At 32.2% G+C, this 26,683-nt stretch overlaps 1 protein-coding gene across 3 annotated transcripts; it reads right to left on the minus strand.

The window, feature by feature from the left end:
* Positions 1-43: 43 nt before the first annotated feature.
* On the minus strand, positions 44-26,584 carry LOC111427996 (uncharacterized). Of its 3 annotated transcripts, none has more exons than XM_071196707.1 (15): positions 26,360-26,584; positions 25,224-25,331; positions 7,926-8,602; positions 7,617-7,763; positions 7,218-7,339; positions 7,015-7,158; positions 6,766-6,955; positions 6,363-6,709; positions 2,521-6,312; positions 2,227-2,466; positions 1,745-2,173; positions 1,395-1,693; positions 1,036-1,198; positions 833-978; positions 44-772 (listed from the first exon to the last, which is right to left on the minus strand). In XM_071196707.1, exons 3-15 carry the CDS (start codon positions 8,597-8,599, stop codon positions 587-589), a joined length of 6,879 nt encoding a protein of 2,292 aa, XP_071052808.1. In that variant the 5' UTR covers positions 8,600-8,602; positions 25,224-25,331; positions 26,360-26,584; the 3' UTR covers positions 44-586. The 3 variants fall into 3 exon arrangements, with proteins under 3 accessions (XP_071052808.1, XP_071052809.1, XP_022919147.1); XM_071196708.1 differs by lacking the exon at positions 26,360-26,584 and adding an exon at positions 26,317-26,334; XM_023063379.2 differs by lacking the exon at positions 7,617-7,763.
* Between the last annotated feature and the right edge of the window lie 99 nt (positions 26,585-26,683).

Consider the following 26,683-nt stretch of genomic DNA (forward strand, 5'->3'; position numbering starts at 1 on the left):
TGGTCATAAAATGACATGCGTAAAAGAAACTCAAATCATTTCATTTTTTTTTTTTGTAATAATATTTCCATATTTATTTTTAATATCTCGTTACAAATTAAATGTAAAAATTTTTAACAGTAAAAATTAATATTTACAAGAGTCGCACGCCGCTTTTTCGCTTATTGGCACAATCAGACCCCAATGTGACTAGCAGCAGCAGCAAATCGACGATTCATTTCCTTAACCGTTGTATTAAGATTTTAACTTTTAATTAAATCGCCTAAGACGGCGTGCTTTAACTTCACCGAAAATTATTAATCACGACACGATATTGAGATTTTCCTAATCTACACCATTTTTCTTTAAAAATACACTTCTCTCTCTCTCTCATTTTACTTTAGTTCATATACAATATTTACAATACAAAAATTTTTGTGTAGTTTTTTTTAGGTAAGTACGACGCGACCGAGTGAGTTTATCACAATAAAGTTCTTTTTCATTTTTCGATCTTGGCGTAAAACACTTCTAATTTAATATAAAAGAAAAGTTCGTTTTTAGGTATTTCCGGGATATTTTTATACAATTTTTTTTATGAATTTATTTGTTACGAAATTTGGAATGATTGTGATCCTATGGTGCTCGTAATCCATCGCCTTACATCATCATTTATCGAAGAATAAAGAGCTGGATGTCTACTTCGTCCACAATTTCCATGGTGGCTTAATACCCCATGAAGCTCTAATTTACTTGTTGCTTCTGAGAAGCACATCAAAGGAGCTCCTTCGTCATTCTAAAACAATTTTATTTTAATTAATTTTTTAAATTTGATATTAATTATTTAAGTTATTACATAACATGGTGTATTATCTGATTCGGTGTATCCAGCACAAATCTTCTCCTTGTTTAAGAAACCGTTGTAATGATCAGTTCCATTACACGTTGTTTGTTCAATTATAGGAACTGGTAGATAATGTAATTGTCTTTGAACGTTTGTTTCTATATTTTGAAAATCAAAATTAATTTGTGATAACAAATTTTTTTAATTAAACCTACCTCCTGGTTTATTATATCCCCATCCGGCTGTTACACATAATTGTCTTTCTTCAATATCTTTTGCTGGAAGACAAATTGTGCTAACATTATTATTTATTACCAATGGAGATTTTAATTTGATAAGAACCATATCGTTATTGTACTCGAATTGATTGAATTTTAACTAAAAAAAAAATAATAAAATTATAGTAAAACCTCGATATAATTGAGTACGCCTGAAGACGCACTGTTAAGATCGAAACTTTCTAGTTGTAAGTCTAGAGTTAGTTCTAGTTTTAGTTGTTATTCAGTACTAGATAGTTGTACATTTTTATTGTAGAACTAATACTAAATCTAGACTAGCAACAAAAAGATCTTACTTGAGGATGTGATATTATATCTTTAACAATTCCAATTTGAGTCGATGAATTATCACCATTATTAAAATAAGGCGATCCTGCGTATACAACCCAATCTTTTACTGGAACATGTTTAGATTGTTGTTCAATCATACAAGAATAACTTGCTAAAATCCACGATGGTGTTAATAAACTTCCGGTACATTGGATATTTAATTTTTTATTATATAAAAGCATAACGCTGGGCCATTGGGTTGTTGACGCTGAATTATTTGAGATAATCCTAGCTTGGATATCTTGAGGTGTTGATGTTCCGCAAGCTAAAAATGATTTATTATTTCAAAAACATTTTTTTGTTTATTAATTCTTACTAAATTCCTGGCAAGTTATACTAATAACTTGATTACAACTTGAAGTTTCTTCTAATTGTGTTAAAATGTTTTCGGTGTATTCAATGATCGGTTTTAATCTAAAATATTTTTCGGTGAAATTCGCTGGGAAATCGACTTCTTCGGCGATTATCGCTCGTTCAAAACCCATTTTTTGGCAGAAAAGATTTGAGAAGGTACTGTTCCATCGATCCGTACAAACCGGAAGCCAAGTAGTGTTCATTGATTGTACCATTAGAATCGATTGATTCATCGTGGTGTTATCATCCATAATCGTAGCGTTTAAAACGTCGGTTTTAACACAATTCCACTCGTCGGAATGATCAGCACATTGTTCAATACCATCACATCTCCCAGAAATGTTAATACACCCACCTCCCATTGAACATTTAAATTGATCAATCGAACAACCTAAATTAAAAATAAATAAATAAGAAATTCCCCGTTAATTATATTAAACCAACCGCATAATTTTTCATCTTCCCCATCCATACAATCCATTTTTCCATCACATCTCCAAGTTAAAGGTACACAAGCATCTTGTTGAACACAATGGAATTCATCGTTTCTGCACGATTTTGGGTGGCAATTTCTTTCGTCGATTCCACCAGGGCATTGAGCTTTTCCGTCACATTTCCACGCCAAAGGAATACATCTTCCATTAATTCCGCATAGGAATTCGTCAAAGTTACATTTCCAATTTTCTTTGAATAAAATCAAAAATTAATTTTTTCCTATTTAAAAATGAATAAACTTACCACATTGAATCTCATCGCTTTTATCATTGCAATTATAAATTCCATCACAAACTAAATGCCTTTTCAAACATTGTCCACTTGTACATTGGAAATTATTGGGACATTCCATTTCAATGCAACCTGTTTCATCGGAACCATCGGAACAATCATCGACTGAATCACATCGATCGCTTCTTGGGATGCAATAACTTCCGTCTCTTAACGAGGTTCCGTTGAGACATTGGAATTGTCCGATTGGGCATCTTGAAAAACCGGTTAAACTAAATCCTTCAGTGACGGGTTTAATTTCTTCAACTTCAAATTGTTTATCCAATTTAGGTTTTTTGTCGTAACTCTTTTTCTCACCAAGTGATTTCTTTGAAGCTTTTTCAACTGAGTAATCAGAATATTCAAATTCATCTTCTTTAATTCCATCGTGATCATTCTTGTTATGAACGTTATTAATTTGATGATTAACTTTTTCTAAAACATTGGCATCTTCGTTATTGATGATATTAAGATTGTTAAAATATTCTAGATTGTTTAATTTGTGATCATCATCTGATTTTAGTTCTTCGTCTAATTTGGTTTCTCCTTCCGGTTTTAATGATGATGAAGGAAGGGGAATAACTGAAAGGAAGGTTTCATCGTCCCCTCCAGGTTGGATAATATCTTTAGGGGTGAATTCAACGTCATGGATACTTTCTGTCGTTTTTAAAAGAATCATTGATGGTGTTGTCACATCTTCGATTGATTCAGAAACAGCGTACATTCTCCTATTTGTTGTTACAGCGTTATCAAGCATCATAGTTGTTTCAGGAATTTCTTCGGATGTTGTTGTTTCAAAAGGAACGGTATCATTTTCGATTATATTAATAATTTCTGTTACAGTGTGAATTATTTCTGCATGAACCGTAGTCATATCCTCAATTTTGACGTTGTGGCCTCTTATTCCAACAGATCCTCCGTTTGGTTTCGTACTTTTTCCAAATGTTGTTGTTTCCATCGCCAATAAATCTTCAGCACTTGTTCCGCTTTCTATAATATTGGAATCATTTAATTTTGTTGTTGTTAAGTCAAAGATAATTTGTGGGTTTGTTGTTTCTATCATTTCTGTTGATGTTGGAAAATTCTCAACCTCATTCGTTTCAGCTTTATCAATCAATTTTGTGGTCATTTCATCCATCATTGTTGTTGTTTCAACATTTTGTTCACTAATTGGTTCTGTAGTTTCAATATTCATTTCAGCATTAAAATCACCTTTAGTTTCAGTCTCTGTATTTATTTTTATGTCAGAATCGGTTTTATTCTCAATTTCATTTTCAGTTTTACTTTCAGTATCATTTTCAGTTTTATTCTCAGTTTCATTTTCACTTTCAGATTCATTTTCAAAAGATGAAATTGTTGTTGTTGGCAATTCATGTGAATCATATAATATTCCATAACTAATAGTATCATCATTTTTGTATGAGTCAAAATATTTATTGCTATGAACATTATTGATAATGTACGGACTTAATGTCGTTTGTGTGTGGCTTTTAATTGTCGGTTCTTGCTCAAGTTTTTTTGTCGTTGTTTTTTCCTCAACCGCAGATAAAATTTCGTTAAAAGATAAATTTAAATCATTTTGCTGTTTAATTTCTTCCTCATGAACTTGGTTATCATCATCGGAATTTAATGGAACAACAGATAATGTTATATCCGTTGGATTAATTTCGTTTTTATTCGTTGTGTTCATTTGGTCATTATCTAATCTTGGCGGAACTGTTATTTTAGGAACTTCAAAGTATTCCTTGTGGTCAATATCGTGCATATCAGAATGAATAATTGTATAATTTTCAATTTCCGGTAAAAATGGCGACATTTGTTCCATAATATGTTCATGATGATTTTCTTCATGATTATATTCAGTACTTGTCACATTTGATTCTTCAATTTGAGCAGACTCAGTATGATTCATTTGATTCGCATTTTCAGTTTGGTTAGAAATAACACTAAAATCAGTGCTATTCTGCACATTTTCAACTTCATTGTTAATTAAAACTGTTGTAACGTATCCTTCGGTGGTTTCAGAACTTGTATTGATAAAATTAAAATTTTCCGTAGAAATTGTGCTATTATTAACATTCAAAACAATTCCATCGTTTAAATTTTCAAAGATATCTTCATCGTCCAATACTGGCTTAAATTCGTTTTCATTCACATCTTTTAGCGTAGAAACTGCTTCTGCCACAGCAACTTCCGTTTCGTTCAAATTTTCTTTAATTGTTCCAAATTCAGTCGTCATTGGAACATCTATGTCAGATGTTTTACCATCTCGTAAATGAAACTGTTGTAACGTGACTTCTGTCTTGTTTAAATCTTCTTCTCTTGATAATTGAGGAATTGTAGTTGTTTCCATTTCATCGTTCAATGTTGATAGTTCCGTTATTGATTCCATTTCTGTTGTTGTTTCTGTACTTTCATTCAAATTTGACATCGAAGAAACATCAACTGAAGATGTTAAAAGTTCTTCTCGAATTGTTGTCTGTGGAATTATTTCTTTAATAAGAATTTCTTCTTGATTAACCGAAGGCTTTATTTCTGGTAAACTAGTTAAGATTTCTTCCATTTCCGTTGTGGTTCTTATAAGATTATCATCCTTTAATGGAATTTCATCGTTAAAAACTACAGAATTAATTGATTCCGTTATTTCTTCCTGTTGTTTTTCTGTTGTTATTTCCTCTTTCATAATTATTACGGGAGGTATAACCTCCGGTTGAGTTGTTTCCATTACTGGTACTTGCATAGTTGTGTCTCGAGCTTCCGTAAGCATTACATCAACAGGATTTTGACTTGTTTCAACAGACGAATTTGATTTTGGTTGCTCAGTGTTTAAATTTTGATTAACGTCTTGAGATGGGAGCATCGTTGTGGGTTCATCCACGTCCATTGTTGTGGTTTCTTTTATTTCAGTATGAACTGGTAGTAGAAGTGGTGATGTTTCTTCATGTGATGGTTGTGTTGTTGGTTCTGGAGATGTTTCAACAATAATGTTAGGTTCTGGTGATGGCTCAGGTTCAGGAGAAGGTTCCGGTTCTGCTGTTGGCTCTGGTTCAGGTGATGGCTCAGGTTCAGTGTATGGTTCAGGTTCGGCTGTTGGCTCTGGTGCTGGTTCTGGTGATGGCTCAGGTTCAGGAGATGGTTCAGGTTCAGCTGTTGGTTCGGGTTCAGATGATGGTTCTGGTTCTGCTGATGGTTCAGGTTCTAATTTAATATTCGATTCTGTTTTAAGTTCAGGTTCTGCTGTAGTTATCACTTCAAGGATTGGTAATAATTCTACATGTGATTTATGTTCAGATTGTGTTTGATAATGTTGATCTTGTTCAGGTTGTGTCGTTGATTCAGGTTCCGAGTCATAAACAGATTTGGGTTGTGAGTCTACTTCATATACTAGCTTTGGCTCTGGTTCTGGCTCCGGTTGTGGCTCTGGTTGTGGCTCTGGTTCTGGCTCCGGTTGCGGCTCTGTTTGTTGACCTACTTCTGGATCTAACTCAGATTCAAGATCAATTTTTGGTTTACGGTCATGTTCAGGTTCAGATTCAGATTTAGGTTCTGGTTCAGGTTCAGGTTCAGGTTGAGATTCAGGTTCAGGTTCAGGTTCAGGTTCAGGTTCAGGTTCAGGTTGAGGTTCAGGTTCAGGTTCAGGTTGAGGTTCAGGTTGAGATTCAGGTTCAAGTTTAGGTTCAGGTTCCGATTCAGATTCTGCTTCAGCTTCATGTTCTGCTTCAAATAAACCATGTTCATTCGATTTTGACGGTAACCCAACAGCACCTACACAAATAAAAGTTAATATAATCCTAAAAATCATGAAGCAACCTTACCCAATTGAGGTTTATTTTCTGTTTCGACTTCATCTCCTGCATGAACGCATGATTTCATATCTAGATCAAGTTTTTCCCCAATTGGACACCCACAAACAAACGTGACTGTTGTATAATCGAACGAGCAAAACTTTTCACATCCATTATTACCGTGCTTACATACATCATGGATTTTTTTCGTTTGGACATCTTCGCTAAAGTGATAATCGCTTGTTAGATAACCGTTTCTTTGGTGAATATTGTCCATTAATTTTGAAGTTATTACATCTTCGTTAATTGGGTCCTTATTGACCCCATCGTCTTTGAAAACCCAAGCCACGCGATATGTAATCACAACACTACCAGGACTACAAGATAACAATAACAATTAGATAAATTATCTTCACCAATAATGATAACTTACGTAATATTTATAACTTTCAATTTGATATGGGAAGATCCATTTTTCAATTCTTTTTGGTCAAATAAAGCGTTTAATAATTGCGATTCGATGTTTTTAACAAGATCTTTGTGTTCTTGGCTATTTTCATCTTTTAGTGCATCTGAGAATTGCATGTTATCGATGATTATTTGTGATTCTAAAGCTCTAGGAACTAAAAAAAGAAATAAATTTCGATTAAAAATTATATTAAAAAGTTATTGTTATTATTACCATAGTGGTCTTCGTGTGCATCATGAAGTATTTGTGGAATGCGACCTTTTGTATTCGTTGCTTCCGTTGGATCAGGATGGTTTCCGCTAAAATGTCTTGCTGCTACTTCTGAGTTTGAAGAATCCGGTCCACCAATAACACCGACTATCAAAAAACAATATTAATTAGTATTTAATAAAAAAATTAATCAAATATTACTTTACCTGCAGCTAAAATACCAACAATAAGAGCGGCAGCAACAAGAGCTAAACAAATAGCCCAACACCAACACTTACTCCTCTTCTTATTGGATCTCTTATCCATGGTAACATAAAGTTTTTCCCCCCTGAAAAATGATAATTATTTATTGATTTCTCGAAGATATTTATTTTTTAATGATTAACTAGCGTGGCTGTTATTGTATCTGTTATGCTTTAGCTGTAGGCTTTAGCGCGCCAGCACCAACACCTTGTCACACCACCAAACCAGAAAGAAAAACGTTTTATATAACGTTTTTTTTGTATTGAATTCCAAAAGAGGCAGCATTAAAGTTAGGCAACCTAGAGCTGTGAACGCTTCCGTAAAAAGCTTATGGTGTGTGTGGTTTGAAAAGATATTGGTACCGTTGACGCTCTAAAGTGGTAAGCCACGCGGGATAGTCCACGATTCCGCGTTCTGGTCTGGTTAAGGAAAATCCATAGTCGTCCACTCCCGAAGATGAACCGACAGAATCAGCAAATGTGACGCTGTTTCGACTTTTTCTCGAAGAACTGAAAGTTACACGTTTTCAAAGAACACCAAAATAAAAGTTTAGGGATCGTTTCCCCTTCCCTAAATTAAACCGTTAATCATAACATAGCAACCGGATGACTCAATAGATATTACAGGGGGCAGGTGCGTCTCTAGATTGTCTAACTTTAAAAACAATTTACCTCATGTATTTCCTATGCTCGTTCACAGGGACGAAATACTCATCATAACGTTTTCCTAACTCTATATCAGTCTCCTTTTTTACTGGAATCGTATCTAAACCATTCGATTCGAACTCATAAGCTCCGGTAACATCTTTACTATTTGGTTTTAAATTAACCAATTCTAAATTAACCGCTTCCGCCATCATCATCGATTCATCATTTTTCGTCGGCGTTAAATCCAACGCTAACGTATTCTTTACGTCTCCATTATTATACGGCCTTTTTTCGTCGAATGTTGACCTCACAACACCGCCGTTTACTTCCTGTTTCATTGGAGGTTCATCGAATGCAAACGCCGGATTATCTAAGCCATTATGAGTCGACGGCGAAGAATCCATTGCGTTTAATTTTTTCGTACTGCTATATTTGTCGTTGTCTGGTTGTTCTTCGTTTATATTTAAATTTGCCGTCGATAAATAATGGGGTAGTTTCCTATCGGTTTCGTCGTAATTTACTGGTAACGTTATCTCGTTTTTGTGGTAATATTGGTTTTCTTCCGGTTTCGAATGACTAATCACTCGTACTTCACCGTTATGAATTGATTGATCGTGATGTGCTTCCATGGAACTTGTATCGGGTACGGAGGAATCTTGAGCTGTATCGCTCCCACCGTAACTACTATCTGCATCCATTTTCTATAAATAAAAAAAACATAATTGTTTATACATTTATATATTATTTAAAAAATTGTTGCAAAAATTGGAAATAAATTTCAAATAAATTTACAAATAAGTTTACAAATTAGTTAACATATTTTTCATAATAACAATAAAGAATGTTGAAAAGAAATAACGGTAAAGTTTATGTAAATGTTGCAATCATAAATTCCTCAAGAAAACTAACTGTTTTTACAGTAAAGTGTAAACGAATAAGATTATTCGTGAGTGTTATAATTAAAATGATACACAAACGCAAGGTCGTATCACAACTTCTCTTGTATAAGATGGAAATTTCTCTCGGTTGCAACCAAGAACCCGGGAGTCCATCGAGATTGTTACATCATCGTTGTGGAACAGTTAATCAGCAACTCGTTTTGCAATTGTAACAGAAACGACGTAGAAACTGTAATCGGCCTGGTTGGGTGGTAGGTTGGAATTTTGCCTGACAGAAAACTGGTTCTACACGCAATGTTTAAATGACAAATAAAGAACGATAGTTTGAACGAATACAGGGCAAAACCGATCTATTTATGGCGCTACAATTTTCATCTTATGCGTTACAGGTATAATGACATAGTAGTCTAAATATTTTATTTTACAGTCATATAACATAATTTTACATCGTAGAGATAAATCGTATGATATAATTTACGTTTTATTTTATCTTAAAATTCATTCTATCAAAATTTATCTCTCCGGATAAGATTTTTTTAAGTAGCTTCCTTTATTTGCTTTCCTATGGACTTCTTTATGTAGACTTCTAGTGCTCGATATATCTACTTCTAAACAACCTGGGTACAGTGCAGTGTTACAGTCAGCAGTATTAGTCATTCTTCTAGATACTAAAGTAAGACGTCTTACTTTAAGTTGTTTTATACTGGTAATATCTCAGTTAGTTCTTAAGATTTAAATTTTTACCTCACAATAATTATTAATACTAATTAAATACTAATTAAATTTGCTTTAAATTACTTCTTACTTCATGTTGATATCTCAATTAGATTTTGAGTTACAAATTTTTAAAGATTAATTACTTTTATCCTAACATTTGTAGTCATAAAAGAGTATATCATAATATGAGTCATTAACATTCAAAGATATGAATGATAATAGTATAACCTAGACAGGATTTTGTTAAAATCTTTGAGTAGCATATCAAATTTTGATACTGAATTTAATAATTGTAAGTAAAATTGATTCTAATATAATGTCAAACCTAACCATATTTTCCTTGAAACAAATCTATTAGTAAGTGTTTATTATGAATTAAAAGGTCGTATTTTGTAATTTCTCGTGATTCACGAAGCATAAACTGTCAACCTCTTTATATGCAATTATTATAGTACCTTGATTATACATATTTAAAAAATGTTTAAGTTAATTACAATATAATTATGTTTCGTGTTGTAACATTGAAATAAAAAGAATAAATGTGTAGTTTGTAATACGTATAAAAGATTCTATAACGACTTAAATCATTAAAGATTAATATCAATTCGATTAGGGAGATTCTAAAAGATACGGTAATCTTTACGTTACAAAATATAATCTTGATTTTGTATTAGAAGTTAGTACAGAAACAACAATGCAGTGGTTCAAGAAAGAAAGTTGCTTAATTTGTGCATTTAAACCTGTGGTAGTCTTTCATTTTTGGGTAATTCCTTTTATGTATAAATGCGATCATAGAAATGGATATATTTTTTATCAACAAAAAAATTATTTGATTTTATTATCGATAAGTTTATTCATTTCGCTCGTTACTTCGTTAATATTGGTTACAAAGGAATTATTCATAGAAAGATTAAGAATAACTGAGATATGGATTAATACTCCTTATATAATTGGGGGATTTATTTATAGTTATATATTTATTCATATTTTTTTAAAACAACACTTAATAGCTAAATTATTGCAAACTGAATTGTATGAATACACGAATTATTTTAAGAATGATTGGTATTTGAACTGTTTAATTAACGATTTTCGGAAAGTTGTCTACAGAAGTATTTTATTTATAATTGGATTTGTTTTAACTTATGAAATATCCTGCTATTTTTGCACTAACAGCATTGCGTTTTTAATATTAAACACCACATATATTTATATATTTTACGCTGGTAACACGACAATATTTTGCATTGGAATGATGGGAATATCAACTTTGAAATATTCTTATTTAGAAATCAAAATATTATTAAAAGACAGATTACGAGGATGCGATTATATCGATGATGTTTTGCAAAAATTTGGTAGTTTTCGCACAAAAATTTATTTATATCAGGAACAACTTAATACATATTTGGCAAACGTCCTTCCTATACTTATACTAAATGGAATTTTAACAACAATTATGGCGTTTTGTGTAATTATTGAGTGCACTAATATAAAAGATTTTTTTTCTCATATGTTTTCGAGAAATTTAATTAATTATTGTATGACGTTAATTTCTTTTGGTTTATGTGCTAATGTGTATAATACTGCGAATCAAATGGTAATAAAAAAACTGCATTTTTATGATTAACAAAATTTTTATTTTAGGATTTAGAGTTTGTTGCGTTTATAAATAAATTCCCGTTATCGAAATTATCACAATGTGAAATTGACAAAGCAAGTTAAAAAATAAGAAAAATTAAGTAGTATTAATTTTATTTTTGCAGATTGAGCAGTTAATTTATCACATAAACATACAACCTTATAAAATAAGCTATATGGGAGGAGAAATATTATCATTAAAGACTATGACAAAAGTAAGTTAATTCATTTTCTTTAATAAAGTAAGTTAAATAATAAAATTGTTTTAATTTAGGCTCTTCAATACGGAATAACTTACACCATTGTTTATATTCAAATGTATTATTTCTATGAATAGAAATTATTTCCATCAATAAAAATGGAATTACATAATTTAACTCATTTCTTGTCTTCTTCGTGAATTTCTGATGAAACGCCTTAGGTAATCTTCAACAATCAACGGAAAAACGATTGTATAACGCCGGTTATTACTGGAAAGTCTATTATTTTTGTTTTCACCGTGTTATTGAAGTACTTAATATAAGATGTTACTTAAGAAGTGTTGATAGAAATGTTATTACCAGCATATTTAAGTTATTATTGTATATTCTTTAATTTAACGCTAAATAAAAATGCAATTTTAATTGAAGTTTTAATAAATTCTATACATTTTTAAACCAGTGCAATGACCAGACTTTTACCCTTGTTTTTTCACCTACTTTAGCGATCAATATCTTCACAACCGCTCGATAGAAAAGATTACGGTAAAGCTTGTTTTAATCACTAAACATTTCTATGTAACATATGTGAATTTGAATTTTTTTTTTAATCACTAGTTAAATGAAAAAAGTACCCGATTTTAGACGTCGCGCCTTTATTTTACTACATAAAGAAATAAAGGCGCGACGTCCAGTCTGGAACAAACACCACCAGTATCTTTCCCGATTGTATTTTATCGAATACAAGGTTGTAATACCATTTCTTTTTGTAAAATTGAAATTGAAAAATGATTTTTTGCACATCTGTTGAAATAGTTCCTAGTTTATTTTTTTAGCATTTATAAGAGAATTTTGTCTTAGAATCGCTAAGATTGTTGTACCATATTTAATTACTACTGGAAAGTTTGGTCTGAGTCTAGCTCACATAGTACATATTGTTGGATGTTTTGACAAAATGTTTACATATGGGTAGTTTGTAAAGTCAGATTTTAGGGTGTTGGTTAAAATTGATTGAGAGTTGGTATCACCGCTGAAAACGTTCGGGTTAATTGCTTGCGCATCATAACAATTGCATGGCATAGATATGCACAGATATGTTATGGCACAGATAGGTGTGACTTGGGTAGCAGTTATATTTCTTTTGTGTGCCCTCTGCTTGGAAAGATAAAGCATCTACTTTTCTTTTAGCAGTTAACGGCATTTATACTTTTTTGCCCCCTTTTTGGAGCTGGGGTAATTTTTAATTCATCTTGTTTTCATTATCATAGTTGATGATATAAAAGCAGAAATTTAAATCTGTTCCATCCCTCTCTTTAGAAACACCAGTTTTTTTAAAAGAATTGGTATTGAAAACAGTGAAGATGAAATGTTTCTTCCGTTTCGTAGGCGTAATCCACTCCCCGATCTTGAATATGAGCCGAAGAACCGCCTGGTCATATACCATAAGAACGTGACAAAAGATCTCGGATATTTTAAAACCGGTTATCCTTGATCCTTGGGCGAACACAGCGGACCCTTAGCGAGTTGCGAAACTTCTCATTGCTCTTCGTAGTCACACCGGAGCCATATACCAAGCGACGATATCAAAAAAAAAATTATTAGCAACTAAATTGCTTGTAAGTTATTATAAAGTCATTTAATAAAGGATTTTATGTAGTAAGGTTTTAAAGCTTTCGTATTTTTAGTATCAAGGTTTTGATTTTATACCATTGAAAAATTTTTCTTGTACTTAATCTTGTTCGAGGTCAAAGAATGAAAGAAATTACAACCTTTACATTAAGTATTAATTTTCGAACACTCTGTATACAACAAAATTTAGCGATACTTTCTATATAAGATCGAACACGAAAGCTCGTATGTGAAGTCTGTCCAAAGCCTCTTGCGACACATAAATTAAATCCAACGCCCAGTTAACTTTCTTCCGGGTGCTTTTTATTTATATTTTTTTGCTGGTCTCTTTCGATGTTGCTGGGCACGACCAGATGTTGTTATTCCATCTGTTTATTATATGAAAAGTTATTTTCTAAATCATATAAAATCAATAACCCAACATAAAAATTGTACTCATTTGTAGACCAAATATTTTGAAACGCAATATCTTAATCAATGAATCTTGATAAAAAAGCTAAAAAATAAACTTTAAACTCTTAAATCAAAAAATCGTAGCCACAATAACCACCAAGTTGATTTGACTTGTAGGTAGTTGACGTCAACTGAGAGCTAAACTTTGCAGTCTCAGCACGTTTTACGACGTCTGGAGCAAGCTAAGACGTTCGTCCGCCTACTCGCATTTATTATGGCGGCGGCATTTATGACTATGGTATCGAGAGAGGTTGACCGTTTAAAATGCACATTGTCTAAAACGTCCGTTCGCGGTTCTTATACTACCACAATAGGAACTTTTTGTAAAAATTATTAATCTCTAAAGATCGTTGCCCCCTTTGAAAGCGATTAGAAATCGCTTTGAAAAATTGAAACGGCCTTTATCTTGACTTGAACATTTCGTATTGGGTCGTAATATTTACGACGAAGATAATCTAGTGCCAAAGAACGATTTTCTCGGTGTATGAAAGAATGTTTATTGGAACATTTCAAATAGAATTTGTGCAAAAGTCGGAAGAACGATTAAAACTTACGTAATTAGTAATTGCCTTAAGACGTGGTATAAAAAGCGTTACAAAAAGCGTTACAAAAAGTGTTACTAAAAGTGTTACAAAAAGAGTTACGTGTGGTTGAAGGAAAAAGAATTAACAAGCGAACGGAAGTGTATTTCTTCCTATTAAGTTACTTTCAGTAACTTTCAATCGATTGTTGTTGATCATCTTTCATCAAGTTGAAAGTAAAACTTTCATTTTAACTATATATTAGAATTATCTAATAAAACTGAAATATTTATTAAAAATATTTTCGATTTCTACAAACCAGTCAGTCGATTATAATCCTTGACATGTGTGTTTCGGGGTTGGGTCAAAAAAGAAATTCCAGTTTTCGACAGACCCAGGTCATTTAGCTAGGTCGAACCATCCCTCAAGGCAAAGAAATTATCTTCTTGGGAGAGATTCGAAACTCACCGATTTTGTTGCTCTTCACAAACAGGTGTCATCCTATATATTAACCGAAGGATAACTTACGGTTGTGGAATCCGATAACCAGAGCGTCCCCGTGTCTTAGAAAGGACACGAAAGGCTTGATACATATGTATACGGGTTTTCGCATGGTTTTAAATTACCTAAATACGATCTTTAGAGAGTAAACTTACAACAGTTTAAACGAAAAGATTTTAAAATTGAGAGATCCAGATTTGGTGTTGTTACGTTTGGAAATTGTCGGAAATGAGTCGAATACCTATGTTTAAAGCCAATTTCAGATTCGATTTCAAACCGGGGGCTTTTGGACAAAAAAAGAAACACAACCTGGAGAAAGTGCTTTTTAGTGTATAGCAAAACCAGTTTTATGTAACATATATATATTTTTTTGTTACCAAATGTATTGGGCAAATACTTTCTATAACCGTGTAGGATTATTTTTGTTGAAAAGTAAGTATGTAGTAATTATCGGTTGTATTAATTAATAAGTAATAATAAAATTACTAAGTTTTTGTTGTTTTATTGTGTTCGATAATTTTTAAGAGCAATAATTTCTGTTCTTAAAGTCAATAACAATCAGATATACAGAGTTAAGCTTAAAAAATCTCCACAATAAAGCTATGTAGGAGATAATGAATTGATTTGGCATACTATATCTCTATTAATTTTGGTTTTAAATGTTCTTTATTTCACCATTATATATCAATTCGTTCTTGAGATACTCTATCTCTTTATAAATTGTTAACATTTAAGACAACATTGTCGTTAATATCTAACGTAATATTTTTCCAACAGAATACATCGTGGAGACCTTATCAACAGTATAAACACCGCCGTTTAGCAAAATATAGATTAATCTGGTAAACATCAAAATGTGGGAAAGTTGCTGATCTTCTATGTTTTGAAACAAGATAACGCAGTAAACGCAGATAAGAACAGAGATTAAGATTTCCTTGAAATGATAGCAATCAAAGATGCTTTTCAAAGATGCCAAGGAGAAGAAAAGATAAGCTAACCCTTGTAGTAGGTGTAAATACCAGCCCTGACTAGAAGATCAAATCATTGCTTCCTTATCACTCAGACAACCTTCGAGCCCTTAACTCACAGCAAATCGGTAAGGAAATTGCAGATTTTGTGTTGGACAAACCAGAAATCATGGGTTATCAAGCCCTTTGTGTGTTATGAATGAGTTAATTTGATAATGCCATTAAAAATATCTTCAAGAAAAGCAACCGAACCCAATCCAACCCAGACCCAACCCAAACCCAACCCAAACTCAACGTAAACCCAAGCCAACCAGGGTGTTTTTCATCTTGATGCCCTGAAAAAGTTTATATTCATATAAGTTCCCCTTAATTCAACACCACACCTATCCATGGGAGTAGAATATAATTTCAATAAAGATTAAAGCTGAATTATCAAAAATTAATTAATTCTAAATGAGAAGACAAAACGGGCAATAACAAGGATTTAATTTATAAGCTTTTTTTTGAATACCTTAATGAAATGGCAATAAGTATCTCTCAAACGATGTGAGTATGTTCTAAAATTGTCAACATAATAAATGTAATATATCTTGATAAACAGTCTTTTGGAATCTTGTCATGTGGAAATATGATGATTCGCAATAGCAATCCCATCAGACTTCTTCAAAACATAATCCATTTCATGATTTAACATCCTCGATTCAAAATACTTAAAATTGTAGAAACATAACATAGCTAGTCTATGGATGAAGACGATATCAATAAGCTTATAAAAAATAGAAGATATTATTTGATGAGACGTGCTTTATATAACACCTATGTTTTTAGCACATATTTTATCATATCATTAATAAAAATTCTAAGAATTAGACTTTTTTCTGCAACTTTATCTCAAACCATTTATTGTGCCAATTATAAAGGAAAATTCCTTAAGAGCAAAAAGTGAAGGTTATTTCAACAACGTTCTTAACGGTATCTACATAACCAGAGTCAACCTTTCATCGTACCGGCATATCAAAAACATGTACCATACAAGTTGATCGTATCAAATCATAATTTTTATTTTTGCTGTAAGATTCATGTTTTTTGCATCGACCAACTTCCTTCCTTCAGCTTGAGCAATTATATCAGCAATGGGTTACTATGTCATGCGTGTTTAACGCCAAGGTAACAACTCCAATCAGTAAAATCAACGACCGCACAGCAAACGATCAGTTGTAAATTAAACGTAATTCGGATGAAACCGGATGTAGAACTACTTTTTTACGTATTTTTTTTTAGATAAAGGTCATCTATTTTGGTAAAACAATTTCGTTACACAATAAAGTTATTAAATAATTTTGTTGAATTTGGCTTGTTTTCTCAAGTTTTAGTGATATTTAGTAAACCACAAAATTGAAAAATCGCTTAAAAGGATACAGTGATGTAATGATATACCGTAAGTTGTGAAAGTAAAGTAAACGGTTTACGTGTGACACGTAATAATTGTTATAAGACATTATTGTCGTTACAAACCATTGTCTTCGTATATTGAATATAGATTAGTTACAGTGTAAAAGAAAAGTGAAACTGCATCGAAATACGAGGTCCATTATCATATACGGGTTTGTTGAATCTCGCTTTCATCTCTCACCCAACTTTTCTGATTAATATTTATGAATTCCATCAATGATTCGTTTTAATAGTTGAGGACGGAAAATCGAAAGTTGTCTCGGCGGTTTACACCCACTTTATAAAACCATGCATTAATTTTTGATAACCGGTATTTTAGAAACTTTAATAATTTTAGTATCGATTCGTAACCGAGTATAGTAATAACTAAGATTTTGTTCTATTTTTTTTTCTTTCTTCGCTGTATCGACGCGGATAGAATATGCTAATTCGTAATTATCTTTAATTCGACATAAAAACAGGACATGTCCAATTATACGGTCAAGAAATTGCGTGGTAAATTCAATCGGGGCTTGTGCTATTAATGGTAAAGATATTTTAAAAACATTTAAAAATCTTATAAGAAAATAGTTACTTTGTAATCTTTAAATCAATAGATAAAGTATTTACGTAACTTCTTTTATATTTAATCTTCTTGGAAACAATCAAATCGATTATATAAAAATAAACGTTTTATTAGTTTCAACAAGTATAGTAAACATTTATTAGATACAGTAAAATCTATATAATGCGAACTAACACTAGACCTAGAACTAGAAATATTCGAAACTTCCTAGTTCTAGGTCTAGTGTTAGTTCTAGTTTTGGCTCAATTAACAATATGCAACAATCTAACGCTAAATAACAACTAAAACTAGAATTAACACTAACATTAGAACTAACTCTAGACCTAGAACTAGATACATTCGAGTTTAGCCGTCTTAAGAGACATATACGGCTAAACCCGCATGTTTTTAATTCTAGGTCTAGTGTTAGTTCTAGTGCTAGTATTAATTCGTATTATCGAGATTTTACTGTATCTAATAAATCTAATTAACGTCAATACAGCTTTATAATCCTTAAATAGAAAATCAATATCTTAACTCTAAGAAGACCGAACAAAAAGCAACCAGTATAAAAGACTAATTATTATTCTATTAAGGTTGCAACCATTATAGAAGCATCAAGAGGAAAAGAGAACGAATCGCTTTAGACTTTGGAGTCTCTGACGAGATTCACTGAAGATGCGCAGTCACGTGACTCAGGTTGAAAGTGAAATGCCGTTCTCTCGAATGCCACCGGTAAAGGTCGAATTTTTTCTTCAGATCTATGTCGCCGCAAGATTTCAACTAGTTGCTTATTGCGTATTAGTTATTTACGCGTTTAAAATATTTTTGTTTTAATAAATAATAAAAATTTATTATATTAATCAATCATTTTTCACCTCAAACATTTCGAATATACTTCTTCGAAGATACTTCTTTAGAGATACGTCTTCGAAGATACTTCTTCTTATTGGCACACCTCGTGATATTGCGGCAGTCAGCTTTCTATTCGTTTCATCCTCAAAGAAGAGTCAATTAGAGACCACTGCTTAACGACGAATAATACTGTACGCAAATGTTCTTTTATGTTAAAGATGAACGGTTATAAAAAAAAGAAAGTGATGCTGATGATGAGGAAGATTTGTGGAAAGTTTAAATATTAGGTTTATGTAAATGTACAAAATATTTTCTTTTTAACAAAAATAAATTTCAATGAAATTCAATTAAGTAAAGAACGAAGATGGCCCCGTTACAATTCTTTCGATAACATGAAGTACCGTTGGTTGAGTAGGAATAAACATTTCGAGTTTGAAAATCGAATCATTACAACCATGCAAAACGAAGTTCTTCCGGACAAGTCTAGTGAAACGATCTAACGGACACAAACATCTTTTCAACATTTGCAATAAATGCCATCTTAGTGTTTGGGGCTTAAGGCTATTTCCGAATAACGGACCTTTCCGAACCATTCCCTGTTAGGGACAATAATAATACAGTTGTCCAGGGGCCCTCCTTGTACCATTAGCGAGAAGCATAAGTCGTGGGGGCCCTCCTTCGCGTCGAGTTCGTTCCAGGTTCATGTTTTACAGTTGTGCTTCTCGAAACAACCTCGAGGTTAACACACCATTGCAGACGTCAACATTCAACGTTCCTAATAAAAAAAATTTCTCACTTTACTTAAATCTTTTCTCGTTTGCATTATTTATTTGCGTTTAATATCGAAGAATCCTTGATCTAATTCATAGATAGAAGCTGCGAATTGAAAATTGTAACAAGGTGACTAAAATATCATAAAAATACTCTTGTGAGGTCACAAATTTTCGCTTAAACTTAGCGAGTTATACGAGGTTTAGTGTTAAATGATTAACACCTTTCGAAACAGGATCTCAACGACACGAAGTCAACCAATGAGTAATTCTTATGACCCTGACCATTTTTACTAATAATAATAAAATGTAAAGGACAACATGAGAGAAAAAAATAAAAGAAATTAGTAATGTCAGGAAATTCCTGTGGGTATGAATGTAAAAGAGTGGAAGGTGAGCTCGGCTATTGTAAAACATTATTAATTAGTGTGTTAGATTAAATTTTGTACGCTTTCACAGCACGGTGTTGTTTAAATAATGATTATCGAGACTGTATTTTTTCTCATGCACCTTCTAAAACATAATACAAACCCCGACAATGATAATGAAACTATCTAATTTAATTAAGAGAAGATTCCAAAATTATGTTATTGTTCTATGTAATTAGTGATTATTTAAAATATTTAAATAAAATAAAATATAATTAATCATTAATACTAATTAACCTTGTTTATAACAATAACTTGTATAATATAGTTGCATATACTGCAAAAGTCTTGCATGGATGTTTAGAATTAATTTTTATAATTGATATAAATCTTATGTCATATAGCCAGCAATATTCCTTTAGACGTAGTTTTATTTAATGATGTGTGTTGTCCATTTTCAAAAGTCTATCATAACCTGTAAATATCAGAAAAATTTAAAAGTTCTGCAGAAACTTATTAATATGATATCTCACTCTTCCCGCTCATTTCCATTAATATCCTATCCTAATAATTGATGTCACAAAATTAAATTAAACTGAAGACCTACAACATATGATATAATAAAATCATTTTCGCCCTATACCTTCTCATTTCAACCAATATCATTTCACCATCTTGTTGGTTGTCGTTTCAACCATCTTGAAAGTCTTCCTTCATTCCTATGAAGGTTATTGTAGCATCACTTCTCTCTGACCTTTTGAAATAATTTTGGTACTACCTACTAAGTTTATAGGAATTTTTCCTATAAGATCAAATATCATATAGCTGTTCTCAAAAAAACATCAATCTTTGATGAGTTAACTCTCTTTAAATACTTCCAATATTGATTAAAAAATTACAATCTTTTAAATAGTTATTAAATATAATAACATAATGTTCATATAATTTTCTATATCAATAACCGCAATCCTAATTCAGTAAATTCTGCAACCGGTCGGAATGTCATGGTTGATTGACTTGCGCAAGGTTCCGCACTTCGAAACCAACCAGGAATTTAGTGCAGAAACATTTTTTTTGCTCTTTCAGAGTTTCACTCGATGTATGGGCTGCTTTCTTGTTTTGGGCACGACTCCATATCCGTATTATACGAAAAAGAATATCGAATATCTTTTCAACATTCTCGTAAAAGTTAAATTTCATCGTTTATTTTCTCGACGGTGAGATTCAATTACGCGATTTTACACCTTTCACCACGGTTATTGTGCTCAAAAGAGCAGCATGTATTCACAATAAGCTGTAAAAGAATGTTCAAGCGTAGAGGAATCTCTTGTGTATGTACATAGACGACTTATTTATTGCTTAACACGTTCCATTTTTAACGGAAGGTACTTAAGTACTTCTCGTATAAAGTAAACGAGGTAGCTCCTTCGGTTCGTTTTAATCGGTTGTAGATCCAGCGAAACCGATATCCGGACGAGAACTTCGTCGGATAAACAAGTAGCAACCGGTTGCGTAATTGCAGAACCATTCATCACTTTCGTCGGCGCCTGGAGCGTGCCTCTAACAGCTCCTAATGCGCAATTTCTGCTATTTTCCAACTTCACCAACCCGTAATTACAATGCAATCACCTTCACAAGAATGCGTTACAAAGAGGAAATTGTTGAAAAGTATCGTAAAATATGATAGGATTTCCTTCTAAAAATGTTATTCTCGATGCAAGATGTTATTCGCAAACACTAACACAGCAGAAAAAAGTAGATGCAAAAAAAACAAAGATTATTATTATCTTTTTTCAATGCAAAAAAAGTGAAACTATTTAAATACATGGAGGCGTTATCCTTCACATGTACTTTATGAAAGTTACGATTGTGATCATTACTAGGTAATAACAGAAAGTTGCTGTTTTAGTATTTCTTGTTATCTTCTTAAACCTAGTGAATCATTTAAATTCTCATTTTGCTAATTTAGTAATTAAGAAATCCTTAAGGTAAGCACTTTAATTACCAGTTTTTAACTTGACGTTTCCTTAAATAGCCACTCGCGGTTTTTGTGACTCAAACTGGAGTTCCATACCGTTCAAATCGCGTGGGTTGTCGATGATGCTGCAAAACGTAAAGTTCCACGGTACGTGACTGTCACAGTCTGCTAAGCAGTTTTAAATGCACAAAGGGATACGCTACCGACTCCTTCTTCTCTCTATGTATATCTGATTATCTCGTATACCTCCTAAGAAGTAATTACCCCCCTTTTCAAACACGTGCCAAATGGTCTTCCTGCCATTGAAACTTCTTCTGTTCGTTATGTTAATGAGGAAAGAAAGCGAGAGGAGATATCATACAATATACGAATCATTTCGCTGTTTCTTCAAGAGTGAAACACTCACTGTTTGTAAGTGAAATGATTCGTTTAAGAATTTAAGAGGAAAAGTTTTTTTTCCTTAATAGGTTTCTAATTGTTTATTTTTTATGGAGCGTTATAAAGAGTAATGTTGTGAATTATGGCAAATTCTAGGTGGAGCTGACAACAAGCACCTTGAAATGTCCCAATATAATACAATGTACTGCGGTTGTGACCATGAGCGAGTACCAACCGGGCGACTACATACAGCTCGTTCATATACAACCACGTGTTGAATTCGACTTACGCCCACCAATAGGTTGACATTTCTGGCATTCTTCTACCTCTGACACTCCTTTGTGTGCCGCAAGAGCGACTCGACGTCAGAGGAAGGTACAGTTCGACGAAACAATGCTCTCGGTTACTGGGGAATGAGTCACCCCAATCGCATATAACCATTTATAATAAAATAGATAAACCATTACTTACTATTATCTAAGATTTCTTTCTTTACAGACAAACCGATTTTGCATGCTCTCACAAACTAAATACTTCACCATCTAAAACCGGTTAGTAAATCTTTCTTAAGTTAGACTTACGCAAACTTTTTCTCATCGTTTTGCATGGATTATTGCCGAGACCGATCGGTCATTATCCTAGAAAATCTGGGGCTTCGACAAAATAAACGAAAGAGGTGCTGCTGAGTGATGCAGAGACGCAATCAACCAATTTCGCTTTCATCAAACAAGCTTTCTTGAGCAAACCGAGTCACGGTATTCAAACAAAACTATGCCATTGTCTGTAAATCCTTTATTATCATTACAACATATCAGAATGCCTATTCAATGTACCAGAATCAGACGAATGAATAAAAGTTTTATATCCAAGATGTGGTGACTCAAAATTACCGAGAAAAAAGTATTATTCTTTTATATTTTTTAGTTTAAAATATGTCGTATGATTCATTTCGTAAAGATATAAAAAATCTTGGTGAATTTATTTTTATTGTGGGAAATTGTGAGGAATATGTGTGTTATTAATGTTCTGTTATAATTACACCTATAAATTTAGTTTTTGTTACAAACTCGCAAATTCCTTTTTTTTTGTTATGAATGAATAAACTTTTAATGACTTAATAATGATTTGTATCCGTATCATGTACAAATTATTGTGTCAGAAAGGCTTAAATCACGCTATTTAGGTGTCTATCTCGAATGATATGCGATTGTGTTTAAAGATGAGAAAATGCGTAAAGTTACTATTATAGCATTTTATTCATTTATTTTAGTTCAAAATGATATTTAGATTCAGTCTAGTATATCTAGAAAGGAAATGAAGTGTTCTTTGTGACTGATGAAGATGTTGACAAGCATGCAATTTTCTGGCTTTATTTTAATATAGTTTTTACAACTAAACTAGTAGCAAATTTAAGCAGTTTTGACACTTTTTTACCTTTTCAGACAAAGATTTTCTCCAATATAGGTCGATAGCAAGATATATACCAAGAATCTTCATTACATTTGTTTCTTATTTTTATTCTTATTGCAAAAATAGATATAAACGTATACAACATTCCCCAGAAGCTAACAAAGAATATTTTAACTGCAATTAACATTTTAAGTTCTAAGAATAAAGAAAGATATAACTATTTATCAAAACATTTCAGTGGTTAATTTAAATTTATTGAGCAGTTTGCTTCCAAGAAGTGATGACTCAAAAAGTCTACAAACATCTTCTGCATTTCTATTTTATTTAAAACCATCGGTTGAATCTTATAAAATTCTAATTTTGATGCTTTCTTGACTAGTTTAGAAATATATTTTTAATTGGTGTTAATTATCGTCTCTAAAATTAGAGGATTATTAAGTTACTAATTAAAGCAGGTTCGCAGAGAATTGCACTTTGAGGTTCAAGATGATTGAAAGCACTTTGAGGTTGGATATCCTGCCACCCCAACATTTTGAACATTTTGATATCTGATAGTTTGATGTATAACGAACCGCATAATAAAACTGTAACCAATTTCCTGATCAAATTGTAATACCTGCAAATTCTGGAGACGGCTTATTATCGGCGTTGGAATTCCTAAACTGTCTATGTTTTGACGCATATCACTAAATCGTAATAAATTCAATCTACATAAGAAATTGTCATATGGATAATGTTCCCAATTCAGCCGACTTTTCAAGAAATTAGCTAGCAAAAAATTATAGGCGATAGGTCTATGCCAACCAATGCCTTATTGGCAGAACCCAACCTTAGACAAGTTTATGGTTGGGAATTCGCTAACTTTTAGCCATCGATACCATCAACTGCGGTGTTTGTGGTGTAGATCATCAGCGAAGAAACCAACGTCTATGATGAAGAACACGCACTCCATTTTCAAAAATAAATATTTTCACTTAACCGAAGTTTTTGCACCATTCTAAGTTTCCTCTGCGCATAAAACTTTTCACTTTTTGTTTCTTTTGTTGTATATCTAAACTTGCAGGCAGATTAGAAAATCCTGCACATTTTAGGATGGGCATAACATTCCGTTTCGTAACCAACAATATATGACGTTTAACGAAAATGATGAAAAACTTCATTTTGAAGCATTCAAACACAAACAAAAATTTATTTGTTTCCTTTTTACACTTCAACCATAAAAAATCTGCATAAATATTAAAATCAGGTTTTATATGGAGCACTACCGCTCCAATTAAAAGCAGAATACTAAGGAAATGAATCGAAAGAAAGCGAAAGGAGGACTTAAACGATCATTTAACTGACTGGTTTTCTCCATTTCAAAGCAGAGTTTGCACTGTAAACTACAAAATAGGAAGTTTATTGGTGGATTGGAATAAAGATTCTACTTTACGGGTAAAACTTTTATATATTTTACCCCAACAATAAGAATAAGTTTCGCTGAATACATTTAAAAAAGAGATTTCAATGATCAATAAGAAAACAAGTTTAAGGTTTTAAGTTGTAACATTTAACGTAAAGTGTTATATTTTCCGATAATATAACATTGTACACTCCTTAGAAATAAAATGAAAATCGATTGGTTGCGGTGATGAAACGAGTTCAGAAAAATTATGTAACGCGGTTATCTCGGGCACAAGCCGGCCTACAGGCTTCTGGCACGTTCTGTGTCGGGACACGTGTGTGTTAGTATAAGTCTGTATGTGTATATACAGCGCCGGTGGCCAATTCTGAACACATTGGCGATTGTCTACAAGCCAAGGCAGTCTGGTTTCGCTAGAATGAAAGTCATACGGCTGTTGATTTACTTTCGATATCCGTTCGAGTTGGTTCTCTAACGGTTTTTATTCTTAACTATTACAATTTACGTTCAATAAAACCACCGAGTTTAAAATTGCAAATTAATAAAATCAAAATCAAAACAATAAAATCATTAAAAATATAAATAAAATAATAAAGCTTTTTTATGATAATTGTTAAAAGAAAATAAAAAATTACTCACGATTTGTTTTAGTTATGAGCTCTTAAATCGCTGTATTTCCGAAGCACTATATCATATTATACACTTATTAGATCCGAAAACCACAATTAATAACTCCAAATGTGAAATCTGTAATTAAAAAGAAATGTAAGTTTTTTCATTCTTAGTTTAAGTGAAAGTTTCTTAAGTACAAATAAAGAAAAGTAAACATTGAAGATGCTTGTGACACAAAAACTTGTATGGGGAAGATTGAAGAAACCTTCTAAAGTCAAGATATGCGTAAATTGCATGTTTCTGAGTTGAGCGTATACCGCAATCCTTCCTTATCCCATCTGGGAATAGCCAGATGGATCGGATTCTCATACACATCCCACTTTACGTCATAAGAACGACTTCGGTAAATTCTCATGCTTCTTAGTCTATTTTTACACGATAATAATTGTGGAGTAATTGGAAGAAAAGTAGGTGATGTAACAATGAAAGTTGCGTGTTTTAATTCAAAATTTATCGAGATGAAACTGCTTTATTAAACATGTTATTAAAAAATAATAAAAGAAAATAAAAAGAATTTAAGAAAGGGTGATTATATAAGAAAATTTTTGCACTTCCATGTCTTAAAGATGAAAAAAAAAACAAATTGGGGAACTTGAGAAAGTGAAATTGACCAATTTTTTTTTTTAATTTTGTGTTTTTTTGAAATATGAAAAGTAATTAATGATAATAAATTATTAATAAATTATATACTCTTTCATTGTTAAAAATAATGTGTGGGTAAATGACAATTAAACATTAATTATAGTTAAATTTATAATTAATTCCTTGAAAAAATTCTTCATAATCGACACAAAAGAAGACCTGGAAACCTCTTCGTTTTAAATAGATAAATACAAGTCGTTAGGAGGCCAACGATAAATTAATATAATTGCCTACATCTACCATGAGATAAATTGCCACATCTTTAAGATTTCTTAATAATGGTACTACTCTAATAATTAAACCTTTTTGAATCAAAACATTAGTATTTTATTATTTTTTAGTTTTTGATTATTAAAAAAAATCCTCTTCGAATCAAATTAAAATAAAGTATCATCATTAAAAACTTTTTTAACATTACCAAAAAGAAGAAGAAAATTTATGATGGTACTAAAAATACTAACATAAAATCCGTTTGTGGGGTTGAACACTGACACAAAGGCACTCTACTATATAAAAAATACGGGACACTTTAGGGTCACCACTTGATGGTAGTCGCCAAAGAACTGACTGTACAGGTAACTTAGGTTCACCTGTTTGGTTTTGGTGGGGAAAACGGCAACGTTGGTCTGCTTTGGTGCTGCTGGCTGCTTGCAGAGAGTATACAGCTTTTACGAACGACCACGACGATGTCGACGAAACCAAGCAATATTCCACACATTGGAGACTACCTACTTTCGATCATTGGATATTCCGGGAGAGGTGCAACAAGTTGCAAAATTGACTTT

This window comes from Onthophagus taurus, chromosome 6 (assembly GCF_036711975.1).
Source record: "Onthophagus taurus isolate NC chromosome 6, IU_Otau_3.0, whole genome shotgun sequence".
NCBI classification, from domain to species: Eukaryota; Metazoa; Arthropoda; class Insecta; order Coleoptera; family Scarabaeidae; genus Onthophagus; species Onthophagus taurus.

Coding starts and splice junctions, on each gene's coding strand:
- LOC111427996 (XM_071196707.1), bottom strand. CDS start 8,599: ATGGATGCAGATAGTAGTTACGGTGGGAGCGATACAGCTCAAGATTCC. Junction 1,199..1,394: donor ATATAATATCACATCCTCAA/GTAAGATCTTTT, acceptor TTTTTTTTTTAG/TTAAAATTCAATCAATTCGA. Junction 773..832: donor CAGATAATACACCATGTTAT/GTAATAACTTAA, acceptor AAATTGTTTTAG/AATGACGAAGGAGCTCCTTT.